The sequence below is a fragment of the Zingiber officinale genome, chromosome 5A (assembly GCF_018446385.1).
Source record: "Zingiber officinale cultivar Zhangliang chromosome 5A, Zo_v1.1, whole genome shotgun sequence".
Classification (NCBI taxonomy): domain Eukaryota; kingdom Viridiplantae; phylum Streptophyta; class Magnoliopsida; order Zingiberales; family Zingiberaceae; genus Zingiber; species Zingiber officinale.
In genome coordinates, this window is record NC_055994.1 from 139975903 (window position 1) to 139992555 (window position 16653).

Here is a 16653-nt window from a genome sequence, read left to right on the forward strand (position 1 = left end):
TCTAGTGGCCGGCCACCTAAGCTTGGGACCCAAGCTTTGGCCGGCCACCTACATGGCTCATCCACTTAGTCTTGGCCGGCCCTAGCTTGGGTTCCAAGCTAGCTTGGCCGGCCCCATTGGATGGGTAAGAAGGTGGGTATGCGGTGGGTATAAATCTCTATATACTAGAGGCTACGATAGGGACCGAGAGGAGGAATTGGTTTTGGTCTCCCGATGAAATTAAGCATCCCGTGTTCGCCCCGAACATACAACTTAATTTCATCAATAATAATTCATTCCACTAAAGAACTATTATTGAACTACCGCACCAATCCCAAATTATATTTTGGGCTCCTTCTTATTATGAGTGTGTTAGTCTCCCTGTGTTTAAGATAACAAATGTCCACTAATTAAGTAAGTTACTGACAACTCGCTTAATTAATATCTAGTTCCAAGAGTAGTACCACTCAACTTCATCGTCATGTCGGACTAAGTCCACCTGCAGGGTTTAACATGACAATCCTTATGAGCTCCTCTTGGGGACATTCTCAACCTAGATCACTAGGACACAATTTCCTTCTATAATCAACAACACACACTATAAGTGATATCATTTCCCAATTTATCGGGCTTATTGATTTATCGAACTAAATCTCACCCATTGATAAATTAAAGAAATAAATATCAAATATATGTGCTTGCTATTACATTAGGATTAAGAGCACACACTTCCATAATAACTGAGGTCTTTGTTCCTTTATAAAGTCAGTATAAAAGGAACGACTTCAAATGGTCCTACTCAATACACTCTAAGTGTACTAGTGTAATTATATAGTTAAGATAAACTAATACCTAATTACACTACGACCTTCCAATGGTTTGTTCCTTTCCATCTTGGTCGTGAGCTACTGTTTATAATTTATAAGGAACCGATAACATGATCTTCTGTATGTGACACCACACACCATGTTATCTACAATATAAATTAATTGAGCAACTACATTTATCATATATGTAGACATTTGACCAATGTGATTCTTATTTCTAGATAAATGTTTATACCAAAAGCTAGGCTTTTAGTATACACTCTAACAGTTTGAACAACCATTTCAAAGGTTTGGTTCATTTTAGGCTCGGCTTGGCTTGACTTGACTCAGTTATCTTATCAAATAAGCTTGAACATCCCAAAATTTGCCTTGACTTGGCTTGACTTATTTATAGCACTAAACATATTTTATTTCACGCTATCATTTTTTATCTGACAAACTCTCAATATTTCTAGTTGTACCATCATAAGTTTGAGAGAAGATATTAGATTATACTACTATTATAATTATTGGGCTTTTCTATTTATTAACTATTAAAAATAGACTAGTCTTTTCCTTACATAATAAAGCAAATCCTAATTTTTCTCTATTTTAATTTCTAGTAATGATACTAAATAACTAACATTGCTAATGGATTATTAGGACTTTTCTGATTTGAACAGTATCAATTTTTAAAATTTTTGAGTTTTTTAAATTTATCGGCTAATTTTAGACCATTTGTCCGGAACTAACCGATGAATTTAAAAAACTTTAAATCAATTCAAATAAAAATTAATATACTTATGGAGGACTTCTTAATAATATATCTATGCATTTATATTTAAATTCGATAGTAAAAATTGATAATAATAAAATTTCAAATAGAAAAAAAAAAAGAGAAAATATATAATAGGAATGTGAGAGTGGTTTTTTATATACCAAAGATAACAGCTCTCTTTACGGGACGAACCGACGGACCTTCGCGGTATTCATCCCGGGGTGAGTCGTTCCTCTCGACTCGTGCCCTAACCCTAACGCGAAGAGTTCCCTGCCTCCGGCATGGATTTCTTCAGATCGGTCTTCTCTGCGGATGCCGACCTATCGACCTCGCAAACCTCTCCTCGTGTCGATCGCGATGGCGACTACAACGCGCGAGGAGGTGAGGATGCCTTTGGCGGCGAAAGCCGTAGTCATAATTCTCCGGAAAATGATGTCGATGACAGAGGCGACTCTGGAGGGTGGATCTTCGGAGGACTAATCGAGACATTTGCATCAAAGTCTGAGTCCATCATCCAGACATACCGCCGCGACCTGGCCGAATTCAGCTCCGGCCTTAAGGAGGAGACTTCGGTGTTCCGGGAGATTGCTGCGCGTGCTGTCCGTGATCTTCCTGGGTCACTTGGGGCTGGTGCCTCGTTGGCCCAGGAGTCCCTAGAGTCTGTCGGGGAGGCCATCGACGATTTGGGCGGTTCAGTGTGGCGAGGGACTGCTGGCATCATTTCCCAGAGCAGGGAAGCGATCCTATCTCTGGAGTCTGGGGCTGATTCAGGAGATGAATCGTCCAGTGAACCAAGGCTGCCGGCCAGTTCCGCTGTCTCTTCTAGGATTTACAGTCGGTACGAGATGCTGTTGCTTGCGATGCAGTCAGATGTGAGCACCTTCACCGAAGACCCAGAGGACACTGATAACTTCAGCAAGTGGAGATCGGAATTTGATTTGGCATCGAAAGCAGAGGAGATGGAAAATCTTTGCAATGAGAATGACACTTTGGATGGGTTCCTAAACAAGCTGGTGCCTAGTATTGTGGATTACAATACATTCTGGTGCCATTACTTTTATAAGGCGCATAAGCTGAAGCAGGCTGAAGATGCAAGAGCAAAGCTTGTGAAGAGGGTGATTTCGAGAGAGGCCGAGGAGGATTTGAGCTGGGATGTTGATGATGAGGACGAGGAGAAGATGGATGAAAAACTCAGAAAGGAGGAAAATCCAGACCAAACTGGTGATGTTAATGTGTCTGGAAAACCAGAAGAGGAGAAAGATAGTGATGTGCAGTTAATAGTGGATACTTCAACAGAGAAAAAATCTTCAGTTATATCTGAAGATAGGGCTTTGAAGGGATCGGATGTGAAGGTTAATGAGAAAGAGATATCAACATCTAACAATGCTGAAGAAAGTAAATTGATAGTTGATTCTTTGACCTCCAAGTTGGATGAAACTGTGCTGACTGAAGGAAAGACAGATTCTGCAGAGTCATCCAAGGACAGTGAATTTTCAATTATTTCAAGTCAGAATTCTATACCAGAGGAAGATGATCTTGGGTGGGATGAGATTGAGGATCTACCAGAGGATGAAGAGAAGAAACCCGGTGGCTCCAATGTGACTCTTCTCAAGGTGAATCTACACAAGAGGCTTAGTGCTGCTGAGGAGGATGAGGATCTGAGTTGGGATATTAAGGACGATGATGAACCCATCAAGCCTTGATTTGTGGATATAGATATGCCTACTTTGATTGTTTTGCATCCGTCTTATCCAATAAAATTCTTTCATGCTGTGAATAATTGCATATATGCTTGCTACTTAATTTGCAAACTAAGTTGGTGTTTCCTCATTGAACATGGAATATATGTACTATATCTTTAATTGGAATGTTAATGTTTGCTAATTTTTATAGAAAGCTCTGTTTTATATATGAAATTTGTTTATAGGATACAGACTTCTCGTTACCATATAACATGTTGCTGAATGAGACATCTGGTGATGCAAAGGATCTCTGTGCTTAATTTGCTGCAAAATCATATAGAATTTTGAGGCATTAGTGTACCTATCGATCTAAGCTGAGTGATCTTAGCTTAAACATTTCAACTTTTAAAAAATGCCACAAGTTAGCTTCTTTTACCTGCCTATGAATCTAATTGCATTGCTGAAAAAAGCAATATGGAAATCTTGTTTTGTAATTTTGTCTAAGCATACCTTTGGTAGGATCCTTGATCAAGTTGTTAGGTTATATATATTTACATTCTACTATGGTATGACAACATCTCAGTGTAAAAATCTGAGACCAAATATGCGAAACACCTCTGAAGCTGTTTATTTTCTTAATAGAAGTTCTCTGGTGGATATTTTAATTGTTTGCATCTACCTTTTAACTCTCTAAGTTCGGTTGTTATTAAATAAAGCCGTAGGTTATATCATATGCAATTGTTGTTACTTCCAATCAACTTATGTGTTAAACGTCAAGCGTAATTCAATGGTGAAAAGCACTGAGATCTAGTGAAAGGACTGGATTAATGTTCCAATTTATAGGGCTTAGAACCAAAAATGAGGTTCCTTTCCAGGGAGTTAAATTTAAATATTATCTAGCAAGACTTATCTATGTTTTCAATGCACAAGTTTATTCTGTAGATTTTGGTCCTCTTACTTGAATGTTTATATATTCAACTTTTGCAGACATTCTCCTTCACATTTCTAGTCCTCGCACATATGCTATGGTATTCTGATATCCACTAGGTAAGTCTTAAGAATTATTTGTGAATAAAGTTATTCTATATATTAAAACTGTTTTTTGGTTGGTCCCAATGTGACACATGGTGGAACAATTAGGCACTGCGTGGCTTGAGTTTGAGAATTTTTTCCTACTCACTATAGTTCTATTCCTAAAGGTGTTTTTCTTTATTAAAAAAAAACAGTTTTAGGCCTTGTTTGGCAATTGAAAACTTTCTATTTTTATTTTTTAGTTTTTAGAAAATAAAATAAATTCATTAAAGATGAAGAAGAAAAAAATATTTATCGCATTATTCACCTCTGATAAATTTAAATGCATTAAAAATACCAATTCTAACAATTTAATTTAAATTTTTTTTAGCGAGATTTTTTTTTATTTGTAAAAAACAAACAAGGTCTTAATAGACCTTCACTAAGAACCATATAGCCTGGTTTAGTGGCAAACTATACTTAGGTTGGAGAGGCAGAGGAAGAGATACCAACTTTGCTTTTAACAACTTCCCTTTTGGATTCCACCACTCCGAGACTGATAGCACGCACACCAGCTTCTTCGATTTGTTTTGATAGGCCAAAGTAATAGTATAGTTAGAGGTGTTTGTGCTAGCATGGAACACGAGCTCGAGCTAGGTTCAGCAATAAATATTTAATTTAGCAACTAATTTATTTTTTTATATAAAAAGGTGGGCTAGACTTATATAAAAAGGTAGGCTAGGCTTCTTGGCACATGGGCATGTCGAGTCTGATCAAGAGCCAACATGTACCCGCAGGTTGTGACCCCTATGGCTGGCATGGAACTTCACATGGGTCCATGCTAGTGGGAAACTGACACAAGACGAACTGCTCATCTCCACAATCAAATTGGCACCACATAGATTGCCGTGGATGTCGACAATGCATTGGCATCATGTTTCGCACCAACTTTGTGTTTGCCAGCATCAATAACTGAACAAGGTGGCAGAGTTTCAAAGAGCCCACTGACCTCACCATGTTGCATGTCGTTGCAAGCTGAACCCTGAGAATGAGCTCCAGTCTTGTCTGATGAACATGAGCTACTCCTCGGCCATGTTGCAAGCTCTACTTGTTGGTGATGACGACCTTATCATGCACATTGCTACTCTGTTGATTGACTTCTGGTACAATATGACTCGTGTTCAACCTGTCAAGCAGCAGTACATACACTTTGTTCTGAGAAGCAACACCCAGCTCAACTTTGCCTCCATGATGGTTGGTCTGTGTGGCAGATTTCTAAGAAAGGGCGACGTTGGATTCATCTGATGGGTTGTCTGGCAGTATGTCCACAAGAAGAATGATTCTGGAGCAACAACTGGCTTGTAAAGGGGTTGAGTGAGCCATAGTGGAGCCAATTGAGATCTGCAACAAGTTGTTCGGAGTTTGGAAGCGGTTGGTTCAATAACTATTGCCAAGGGGAAATTTATTTACTTTCTCTCTATCTAATAATATGCTGACATGGGTCTAGCTTTTGTTTGGTGCTTGGAAGAATTAACATAATGGTTTTCGCTACATCTTTCAGTGAACTAGCTTTATATTGGGTCAATCATCCTTATTCTCTTTGTAGCTTCTCTTGATCTTTAGTTGTTGATACAGTGTTATTGAAGTTTTTCTTCCACTGGTTGCTGGTGCACATTTGGCAATAGACTTTTGGGGAAGCCAGTAATTCTGCAGATTCTGGAGGAAGCAGAAAATCTTCAGGTTATTCCTTGCTCTCTTAATTTTCCTTTTCCAAAAAGCGGCATCATGAAAATTTCTGCAAAATTTAATGTATTTTTATAGGATTTGACATATTTAAGATTGATAATCCAGTCCATATCATCCATTTTATTTATGTTCCACATCACTAGAGTGGTAGATAACAAGCGATGTACCTGATGCCTGATGGATTGTTTGGTAAGTTTGAGAAATTTTAACTGAAAGTGTAATTCACTGCACTTATTGTCTGTAATATTTCTAACTAAGCTTGAATTTTGTCTCAGAATGTTGGAACTATATTGCAATTTTAACAGGTTCTATTTTGCTTGACCACACCATATGACACTCTATCTAATAGGTTCCATTCTGTTGCATGTTAAGTTGCCAGATTTATCTGAGAATGTTGTTTCAACTTCACGAGGCATTGTTTTTTCAAGTTGGATGTTTATGTTTCAGTTGACTTGTTTGTTCCCTCTTCACACATGAATAACTTGATAAATATTGATTTAATTAAAAACTTAATGATGTTTTAGGCTTAAAACTTTATTATTCGCTAGAGTTGAGAATTTTGGAGTCAATTATATGCTTGAGACTTCCCCTACTGTAGGTTGATTATTAATGTAGATACCGAACAAGTCACAGATGCCAAATGCCAAGTTCATTAGGATGCGAGCAAAAGGGTTCTAAAACTTTTGCTTTATGGATTATAGTTTTTTTATGAATTGTTTTAGTAATAAGAGTTTTCCTTGGCGAAATTTCTGCTGTGAGAACATGTATGTGGATTAATGTGTGTTTGAGAATGATGTTAAAGATAATTAATTGATCAAGATTTACCACATGTTCATAAGTTTTTTTAACTTTTTAAGCAAAAAGACTAAGAACACTGGACACTCAAATCAAACTAAGGGGGAAGATAAAAATTTATTGTTCAGTGATTGTATATATGAATTATCTACAATGATGCATTTGTATGGTTTGAAACTTTTACTATTAGACTTAAATATTCAGTCGCAAATAAAAAAAAACAATAATTTTGTAAGATTATTTGTATGAAAATTTTCTTAATATCACTTTTGAAGCACAACTTAGAGTTGAGGGGTAAACAACTACAGTAATAAAAATTTCAAAGTTACAAGTGGCTTAGTTATTGTTATTCCTTAATTTGTGACATCAAAATCATTGTTTGAAAATGTAAATGATAATTTTGTGGTCACTATTCAGTTGTTAGGCTTTATTTGTTTATTGAAAAATTAATTTATCTATGAAAAATATTTGTTTTTTTATTTTATATATATAATTTTTTATTTTATTTTTTTATATCTAATACTATAATTCAATTCGAGTTTTGAATTTTAAATGTAAAATTTAATTGGGATAATCGAGAGTTTAAGAATAAATAAATAAATAAAATAATAATAATAAAATATGTTACCCAATTTGATCAAGTTGATTGTTTTGATCAATTTGCCTTGATTGACCAACTTGCTCACGACATCTAGATCACTTGCCTTTATTAGATCCCTTGGCTAGATTGAATCAAGTAGATTAATTGGTCTACTTGAATCAAATTAGTTGGATTGACCATCTCAACCAGATCATCTAGCGTTGACCACTTGCTTGCTTCAATTGCTCAATCATCCAACCAAATCACTTGATTTGCATGCTTAGGTTGATTCAACCATTCAATTTGATTAGATTATCGGATCAATCGACCCATGTGGTTGGTTTGACCCACTAGGCCCACCCAACTCGTTTAGATTGCCTTGACTAATCAACATGTTTTAATTGATCCACTTTGTTCCCTCGAATGGGTCTAGTGGTTAGTGCATGAGGTGTTGTCATAATGAGGTCTGGAGTTCGAATCTCGACAAAGTTGAGATAAATGTCTCCGTCCGTGATTTACCTCCTCCGTATTGGTTCTGGAACGGGTTGACGGGGGCGCTGAGAGTGAGCATATTCACTGTTTGCCACAATTGAATTGATCCACTTTGATAAATTGTACCGATTAACTCGCCAACCTTAGTTCGTATGTTTTGCTTGTTGATCTATGTATTGGTTTATTACTCATATGGATTGCTCTTTAAATAAGGCGAAATGTAAAAGATGAAAAGGGAAAATCATAATATAATATACATATTAATAGAGAAAAAAATTACTAAAGAAATTTTGATTAACAATAATTAAAAAAATTTAAATTTAAATATATGATAATATAATAGGGATTGATTATGATAATCCGATCTTATTTATTGGGATAAATATTTAATTATTATTGTTGTATATATTTTAATTAATTAGTTTTCTTGGGACACACTAAATATATTACAAGTAAGAAATGGAGCCTTAATCTTTTTTTATATATAAATGTATTATAGAACGTTAAGTTATTTTGTACGTCATATTTAAATTAGTATTTTAAAAATTAATTACATTATATATATATATATATATATATATATATATATATATATATATATATATATATATATAATCTGTTTTTTTTAATTTATCCATAATTTTTATTAACATATAAGATTTATTTATTGTTATCTATTTGTATATTCAAGGGTAAATTTATACGTAATCCTCAATCATAAACTCAATTTTGCATGTAGTCCTAATCATAAACTCAACTTTACGTGTAGTTTCTATTGACCAAAATTTGTATTTCCACTCCCTAGTTAAATATAATAGGCATTAATTTACCTAATTGTTCCTGATATTTTCAAGTATAAAAGTCTAAAAATGAGTATAATTTTTTTTAAATTTAGCACATTAAATTAGAATTCAGTATATTTTCTATCAAATTAAGCATGATTTTTTTCCACTTTAATTAAATGAAAAATATATTAGATTTTCTTTGAATGATGTTGAATTTAGAATAACTTATATTAAATAAGAAAAAAGTCATATTCAATTTGATAAAAAATATATATATATACTGGATTCAAGTTTAAAGTATCGAATTTAAGAGAAATTATACTTATTTTTAGAGTTTTTATACCTAAAAAAATATGAGGGGATAATTTTGATAGATATATGTTGGATTCTAGTTTAAAGTATTGAATTTAAGAGGAATTATATTTATTTTTGGACTTTTTGTACCTAAAAAATTTGAAAGGTAATTAGACATAAAAGAGTTGAAGCAAATGAAACTTTATATGTAGGATGTGGAAACAAAGTCTTTTAGATATAGGGAATGCACACAAAGTTAAAGTTATGGTTGAAATTTTTTTTCTAATTTACAGTTATATTATATCAACACAATAAATAATATAAATTAAAATTTAAGATTTTTCTTTCTTTTATTGTCTTCGTAATAATACCGTACATTTTGTACCTCGAGACAGATTCTATGTGTTCATTCATTGGTTGGATGAATTGGATCCTACCTGTTTAACAGATGGGATCCAGTTCATCCGACAAATGAATAGACAGTATCTTTTCTAATTCGGAATTTTTTGAATCAGAGGATCTAACCTATGAAATGTGATAGTCTGGAATACCAGCGGATTTGCTGTCATGACCAATTTGATGCCTATCTCCATTTTTTTTTTCTCATGTCTTAGTCACTTAAGGATCTATATAAATTGTTCATATAATTTATTTTTTTCATATAATATAGGGACAGAGTACGAGTAACGTTTGAGATAGACATAAGTAATTATCTTTTTATTAGGATAATATTATAGTTTTTAGAAGGGCCACCTAAACTTTGGACTTGGAGCAACTTAAAAATAAAAAAGGGTTATCCATGATTAAAGTCGAACTAAATTTTATGATATTTATATTTATTTAATAAAATAATTGAGTTAAATGAAATCGATCCTAAATGAATCAAATCATTAAAATAGTCATTTAAATTTAACTTAAATTTTTTTTACGAGCTTAGTTTAATTTGTTTATATTTTATCAAACTTTCAATTCAAATTTATTTAATTGTTTAAAATTTTTATATTTATAAATTGATTAATTATTCAACTCGATAATAAAAAATTAATTATTTGTTTATTTTAAAATTTTATTTATTTATTTATTATATTGATAAAAATTTTATTACTAAATATGATTTAAAATTTTATTCATGAATATTATTCATAACTATTATTCATGAATAATTTATAATTTTTATTCATTTTTTTTAGTTGATATTAGGTATCTAACTTTTCGAATCGATTAATTCTGGGATGACCGATTTGGTATCATGAAAACTTCTCACGGACCATTTGAGTAAATCAAAAAGTAATCATGTAGACAATTAATGTTCTTAGATCCGCTTCTGCATAATTCAAACTTGAGATCGAGTTAAATACAAATATATATTTATTTTATTTAATTAATTATTTAAACTTTTTCATTGAATTGACCATGTTTGTATTTAACGGAAATAAGTTCTTACTAAATCCTCAAAATTTATCTTAAAAGAATATTCTAAATTGTTACAATTGGGTTCATATTATGACAAACTGTGGAGGTTTAGTTTGTAGAAGGCCAATTAAACTTTGGACTTGGAGCACCGTAAAATTAAAAGGGATAAAAATGAATGAAGATTGAGTTAAATTTTATGATGTTTAAGTTTATTTAATGAGATAGTTAAGTTAAATTAAATTAAATTTAAAATAAATCAAGTCATTCAAATGGTTATATATTATCAAACACTTAATTAAATAAAAAATTTATATTTTTAAACCTATTAATTATTAAACTTGATAATATAAATTTAATTACCAGTTCATTATTTACTATATTGATAAAAAAATTTATTAATAAATATTCGGTCTTTGTTTATTTTTTATTTGACATTAGATATTCAATTATTCGAATCGACTTATCCTACGATGACCGATTCGACCACACGAAAATTTCCCATAAGCTATCAGAATAAATCACAAAATGCTCATGGATGTCCATTCAGACGGCCAATGTTCATAAATCTATTTCTCATCAGAGGGAAAATCTCCAATAGAATGTCGCAAATGAGATTCAAACCTTAGATCCAGTTAAATGTATTTAAATTTAATTATTATATATATATACATTGAAGGGATATAAATAAATTTTTACCAAATTAAGCATCAAAATTGCCGAGGAACATTTGATTTAATTATTTACTATCTTAAAAGAATGTTCTAAATTGTTACAAGAGAGCATGATTGATGGAGATAAACTTGGCCTTGCATTATTGCATAAGAATGATTGCTTGGTTTAAAGTTAGAATCCCCAAAGGGACTCTTGACGGGGATATGCTGGGAAGTTTTCGAATAATGATTGGAGGGTTGCTAACATCCAGATGAATACAATGAGCTGATGCAGATGCAAACTTCTCTATCAAGCAGCCTCATCAAGTGAACTCTCAGAACAAATAACAGAATGCCTCCGACTCTCTAGAGAGAAAAGAAGAGTTGGTATGGACTCAACCAACAAGCAGACTGACGAACGCCTGGTAAGAGAGGCTTAATTTGCACGCAAATCGTAAAGTGACGTTTTATTAGAGAATACTTGTTAGATAAAGTGAAAAACAGAAGGTTAACTGGTTTAACATCAGCTGTCCCTATGGGATTAGAAGATGAGAAACTTACTACAATAGAATAAGAGATCGGACATAAAAAAAATCCCTCTCACATTAATTTTATAATTTATTTCCTTTTATATTACCTAAAAATGAGACTATGAAAGACATAAGATATAAACAGTCACCTTTTTAGCGGTATAACATCAGCTGCCAATCAGCATATCTGTTTAGCCGCCTTCTGGATTCTGAGAATATTGTTCAGAGCAGCAATCTCTCTCTTTTGACTTTGACTTTCCTATCCATGCAATATGAGACATAGTTAATCAGGTGAAATATTGAAATAGCTATTAGTTGATCAGTAGAAAAGATGCAGGTCAAAATTTTTGGCTGTCTCTGCTAGCCCTCCTATTGAGCCAGTGAAAAATCGAAACGAGGGGGCATCCGTCCTCGAGTTCCAAACATAATAGTCAATAGAGTTCATGATTTGTGCCTCAAGATCTGGTTTTGAGTTAGGCTGATCGAACGATTAAAAGAATACCAAATGACAAAGGAAATGCAAACTTGAATTCCACCTAGAAAGAAATATGAGACCAGGAATCTATCTAACTTCAGAAAAAGACATTCCTTGGCATGAAACCCCTCTTCACCATTTAGACACAACCATAACTACATCCACTTCCTTACAAGACATAACTAACAAAGAACATGCACCCTAATGTTGCAATTGCCATCTCTATGATTCTTAAAAAAAAGGCCTGATGGCCAGCTAATCCACGCTTTTCGGTTTGAGTCTGCCGGAAGAATCTATGCTTGTGCTTCTAGAGGGGATGGCAAGGCTAGCAGCCTCCTCTTCTGAATGCGTGGAGGGAGATGCTTGGTGTACTTCTTTGGGCCAATTGCCCATGGCAAGAAGACACCCGTTCCGTTGCGTGAAACCTTCTTAATCGGGTTCATGACAACTGCTCTAGGTGGTGGTGCCAGCATAACAACAGGGGTGCGGAGAGTCAAACCCCATGTAGCAGGGATCATGGCAGGAGGTCCATAGGCAATGATTCCGCCATTAGGCACCTTTTGCGGGGAGGTCGGGTTTCCTGATTGCCACAAGGTCATTGCTTTGTTGGACTGGATGGCAGTAGGTGAATCTGAATGGAGAGTGAAAGTTCTAACTTTCACAAATGTTATGGTCATCCTCTTACTTGGTGATGCGCACACAACATGCCTTGCCATGTCCGCACTATTCCCGCGCATAACTAGCAGCGATCTGCAGAATGTTATGCATGATTATTATGTAAGAATTTCATAACTGAATTGTCTAAACAAACTAATGTTGCTCGTAGTGTCTAACAAAACAATTTCAAAATGGAATTCAAGTTTGTTTGTATACCCTTCCTTAACTGTAAGAGTCAGAGATCCCTTATAATTTCCCTCATGATCGCTGATCAGAGACCGCCCAAATGCCATTGTAGTTTCAGAGAGGAGAAGCGTTGAAATGGGATTTTCGAGATGCGGAGGTTTGAAGTAGGGTTGTGAATGCTCATCCTGAAGAAAAACAAAATAAAGTTGGAGAGGCGCGTGAGAAAACTTGAACTTCAAACTTTAGAGTTCTAAGCATAATTCCAATTAACTCTATAAAAAAGTGTTACCTCATCAAAGAAGTTGATAATGCAGCTGTTAGGCTTCTTACTTTCTGGTACTAAGCGCCACTGAACCAAGTGATTAATTACAGTCTGCAAAGCAGAGGGAATCGATTCTATATTGCCTACATAAACAAAAAAAACACTTTGTCCATCAATTAGGGATTGTTTTTCTTTTTTTCCTTTTTTTGTGAACATCATCATTAGTTTATTCATGGATTGTTGAATGACCAAAGTAGCAAGTTTTCATATTGATGCCAAATTAATTGAAATTAACAGAATTGGAACAATTTTTAGAATTGTGATCTTTACTTGCTCCCTCTTCAGTAGCTGATTGGAATAATGGCACACCAAGTTGAATGATCTCCCTCTTGTTCCCCTTTATTTGCTTGTTGAAGAAAATATAAGTTTCTCCTGAAAACAAATGCACAAATGCAGTTATTCCACATTTGTTAACTCCTGATCAACTACAGTACAGAATGCCTCCAAACAAAACCTATGTTGACATACTGACCAATCTCAAACACAAGAAGACACATTTTTGACCAAAAAAACTGATGGCAGTATCAACTATTTGATTAATGAAAAGCAATCTCATTAATAAGAAATGCAGTGATTTGATACTAGAAAGTAATAAACGATAGAGCAGAATTTTACCAGGTAGTTCTCCTCTGCGTCCTGCCAGACGAAGCTCATTGATGTATTCAACAAGGCTTGGTAGCTCTGACTCTGAGAAAATGTTCTCATACAACTTGAGACCTTTTACAACATTGGCCTGACAAAATCACAATAATCAATACACTTGATCATATGGGAAGCTTGCTAATTTTATATGAATGCAAAACTTCTACTTCCTACAGCATCTTATATTGCATCTCTATACAGAAATTGTGTCCAATGATGTTAAGATAGAACTCGCCATATGCCCTTTCACTGCTTCCTTCGCCACAAAACCCTTGGAGATCTTGATCCTCTCTGGGCGAGGCACCAAGCAATCTCCACGTTCAGTACAAACGTTGACCTCCGCCACCGAACCCAGCTCCTCTTGCGATCCTAACACGTGCAATTATAATATACAGTTAATGCCTGAATCAACAACTCAGAAGGATTTTGAAATTTCAACATGAGATTCATTTATGGTCCAGCACTTCAACCACAGCAAAAAAACGCATGCCGTAGAAAACTTGAAATGGTAGTTGGGCACAGCGGTGAAGAAATAAAGTTCAAAGTCCAAATGCCCTAAATGCTTGCAAAATGGAATTTTCCTTGCAGTCGCCGCCAGAATGGTCTATTGCAAATAATGTTTAGGCGGCGGCCATTTCCATCGAGATGGGCTCCGCCTCCACGGACGCCACCTAAAGCCACCACTGGCGGGGCCCGGCGGTCCACAGGCATGTGGACGCCGTTGCGCCGGATCCCTAACAACGGCGTGGCGAGGTGACTGGGCCAGCACCACCAAACCCCTTCCCCGAGGGGGTAGGCTGGTTGACTACCAAACGGGTTGCGGCACATGTACCCTCACCCACCTCCCACTCCCACCCGACTCGTGGGGATCATCGGCTGGTTTAGACCGTCCGATCGTTAATTGCGGATCGTAACCCTCGTGGTCCGCGTCACACGAGAACAATCGCCACGTGACGCCAGGGAGCCGCGTCAAGCGAGGGCAGCACCGCTTGCTTTTGGTTCATCCCCAATGCGATCCGCAGCTTCTCCACGGCTTCCGAGCTAATTGGCTTCCTCTTCTGACTACCTAAAAAGTTGAAGGAAAGACGGAAAATCAACGATTCCCCATGTCTGTGGACGCTTTCACTTACAGGGTCTATCTCGATCTGACCGCCGGGAGGCCACGGCCACACAATCGACTGCTGAATGCTCAGAGGGTGAAGAGAAACTCTATCAGGGCCGTCCTATCGAATTGGAATTTCGTTCAAAGCTAACTCACGTTGGAGAAGAGATCTAGAAATGTAAAAAGCTGTAGCCGCGGGGGAAAAAAGTGTTGAAATTTTGAGAGAATGATTGAAATGGCATCCGTTGATTAATTGATTTGATAAATTAATTAGTTACCTTTGTCGGCGTCACCATCTTCAACTGCCTTGTGATCCGAAGCATCTCCCCCAGAATAAACCTCCGTCGCCGCCACCGCTTGCTCCTCGATCCCCGCACCTTCAATGCTACCGTAGGCCGCCTCGTCCGAAGGTATTTCCGCCGCCGCCGCATCCTTTACGCCGATCTCAACGCCCTCTGCCACCGCTTCCTCCGCCGCGGCAATTTCCTCCTTCGCGGGAGGGATGTCGATCGCCTTAGGCTTCTCCTCCGGCCGAAACACTGCATGGAACTTATCCTTCGCCGGAGATCGATTGGCCGCCACCGAATGAAGCTCGGCGGAGATGTCGGAGATGGAGTAAAATTTCTGCATATGGAGCACCGGGATCCAGTTGAGACGACGACGGTGTACGGCGGCGAACACCGACTCGTACTCCTCGGCACCCCCTATCTGCGCCAGGTGGCTGCAAAGCGCGTCGATGATCGCATTCGCGGCAGCGAACTCGCTCCGGAACCACGCGATCATCGCGTCCCTCGCGTATAGCTCCGGTACCGCCGCCGAGGTACCGGCCCCTGCCACCACTGCCGCCATCGCTCCAGAGATCACTCAATCGCCGCTCTTCCTACGAATCCCGGTGACAGCGAGAGCGAGAGAGATTAAGAACAGAAATATAAAAGAAAAAAAAAAGGATTTGAAATTCACAGTAAATTGCTGAGACTGCAGACACCAAATATCTTGAGACCAAGAGGAGGAGACCCCAAGGGCCGTATATATACAGCTGGATCCAATACACGTCGATATACACGTCGATTTCCACGTGGCGAACCAAAGTGGCCCGGAGCACCAGAACCGGGCGATCAGGCCAATACCAGTTCCGAGAGGCACCTAAATAATGATAGTTTCAATGTTTCATCAATCATGCTGGTACCTTTGAGTTATACTGCTCATCAAATTTTACGGTCGGCTAATTTATCTCCTTGTATATGATTTGGGAACGAACTCATATATAAAAATTAAAATTTAAAAAAAAAAAAAAAACTAGACTGCTTGGCATTCCGGTGGAGGATGACGTGGCGAAGTCGTCAGCTAGCACGTCGGTTGAGGCTTGAAACTTGAAAGAGACACGAGCAGTCTTTTAATTTCCTTTTTCCTCCTCATTCATTATTTGTTAACGCCCGTGGCGTGCACCTTTACGATAGCAGTTGGTCGATGGCAAATCTGACATCCCATCTGAGACAGCCAACAGAGATCTTCCCGGGACCCACAGTGTGTTCTCCATGTCCTCCACTGATCGCTCTCCCTTTCGCGTTCCCTGTCTAAGAAACTCTAGCCGCTTTCGTTTCTGATCCCCTTCCTTCCGAGCCAGACTGAGGGAACCGACCAAATCAGACCCGGTTCAGTGCCGAACGGTCCGAGGTCGATTGGCGAACCAAAGTCCAACCGGAAATTTCCAAATTAACACGTAAAGAA

At 36.7% G+C, this 16653-nt stretch overlaps 2 protein-coding genes across 3 annotated transcripts; one reads left to right on the top strand and one right to left on the bottom strand.

Moving 5' to 3' along the window:
- The first annotated feature begins 1726 nt into the window (after nucleotides 1–1726).
- On the top strand, nucleotides 1727–3459 carry LOC121982108 (BSD domain-containing protein 1-like). The gene has a single exon (XM_042535016.1). It carries the CDS (start codon nucleotides 1845–1847, stop codon nucleotides 3264–3266), a length of 1422 nt encoding a protein of 473 aa, XP_042390950.1. The 5' UTR covers nucleotides 1727–1844; the 3' UTR covers nucleotides 3267–3459.
- An 8588-nt stretch (nucleotides 3460–12047) lies between these two features.
- On the bottom strand, nucleotides 12048–16035 carry LOC121982109 (RNA demethylase ALKBH10B-like). Of its 2 annotated transcripts, XM_042535018.1 has the most exons (8): nucleotides 15886–16035; nucleotides 15204–15805; nucleotides 14059–14192; nucleotides 13797–13914; nucleotides 13452–13553; nucleotides 13149–13264; nucleotides 12890–13044; nucleotides 12048–12766 (listed from the first exon to the last, which is right to left on the bottom strand). In XM_042535018.1, exons 2-8 carry the CDS (start codon nucleotides 15772–15774, stop codon nucleotides 12310–12312), a joined length of 1653 nt encoding a protein of 550 aa, XP_042390952.1. In that variant the 5' UTR covers nucleotides 15775–15805; nucleotides 15886–16035; the 3' UTR covers nucleotides 12048–12309. The 2 variants fall into 2 exon arrangements, with proteins under 2 accessions (XP_042390952.1, XP_042390951.1); XM_042535017.1 differs by having other exon boundaries at nucleotides 15204–15951.
- Between the last annotated feature and the right edge of the window lie 618 nt (nucleotides 16036–16653).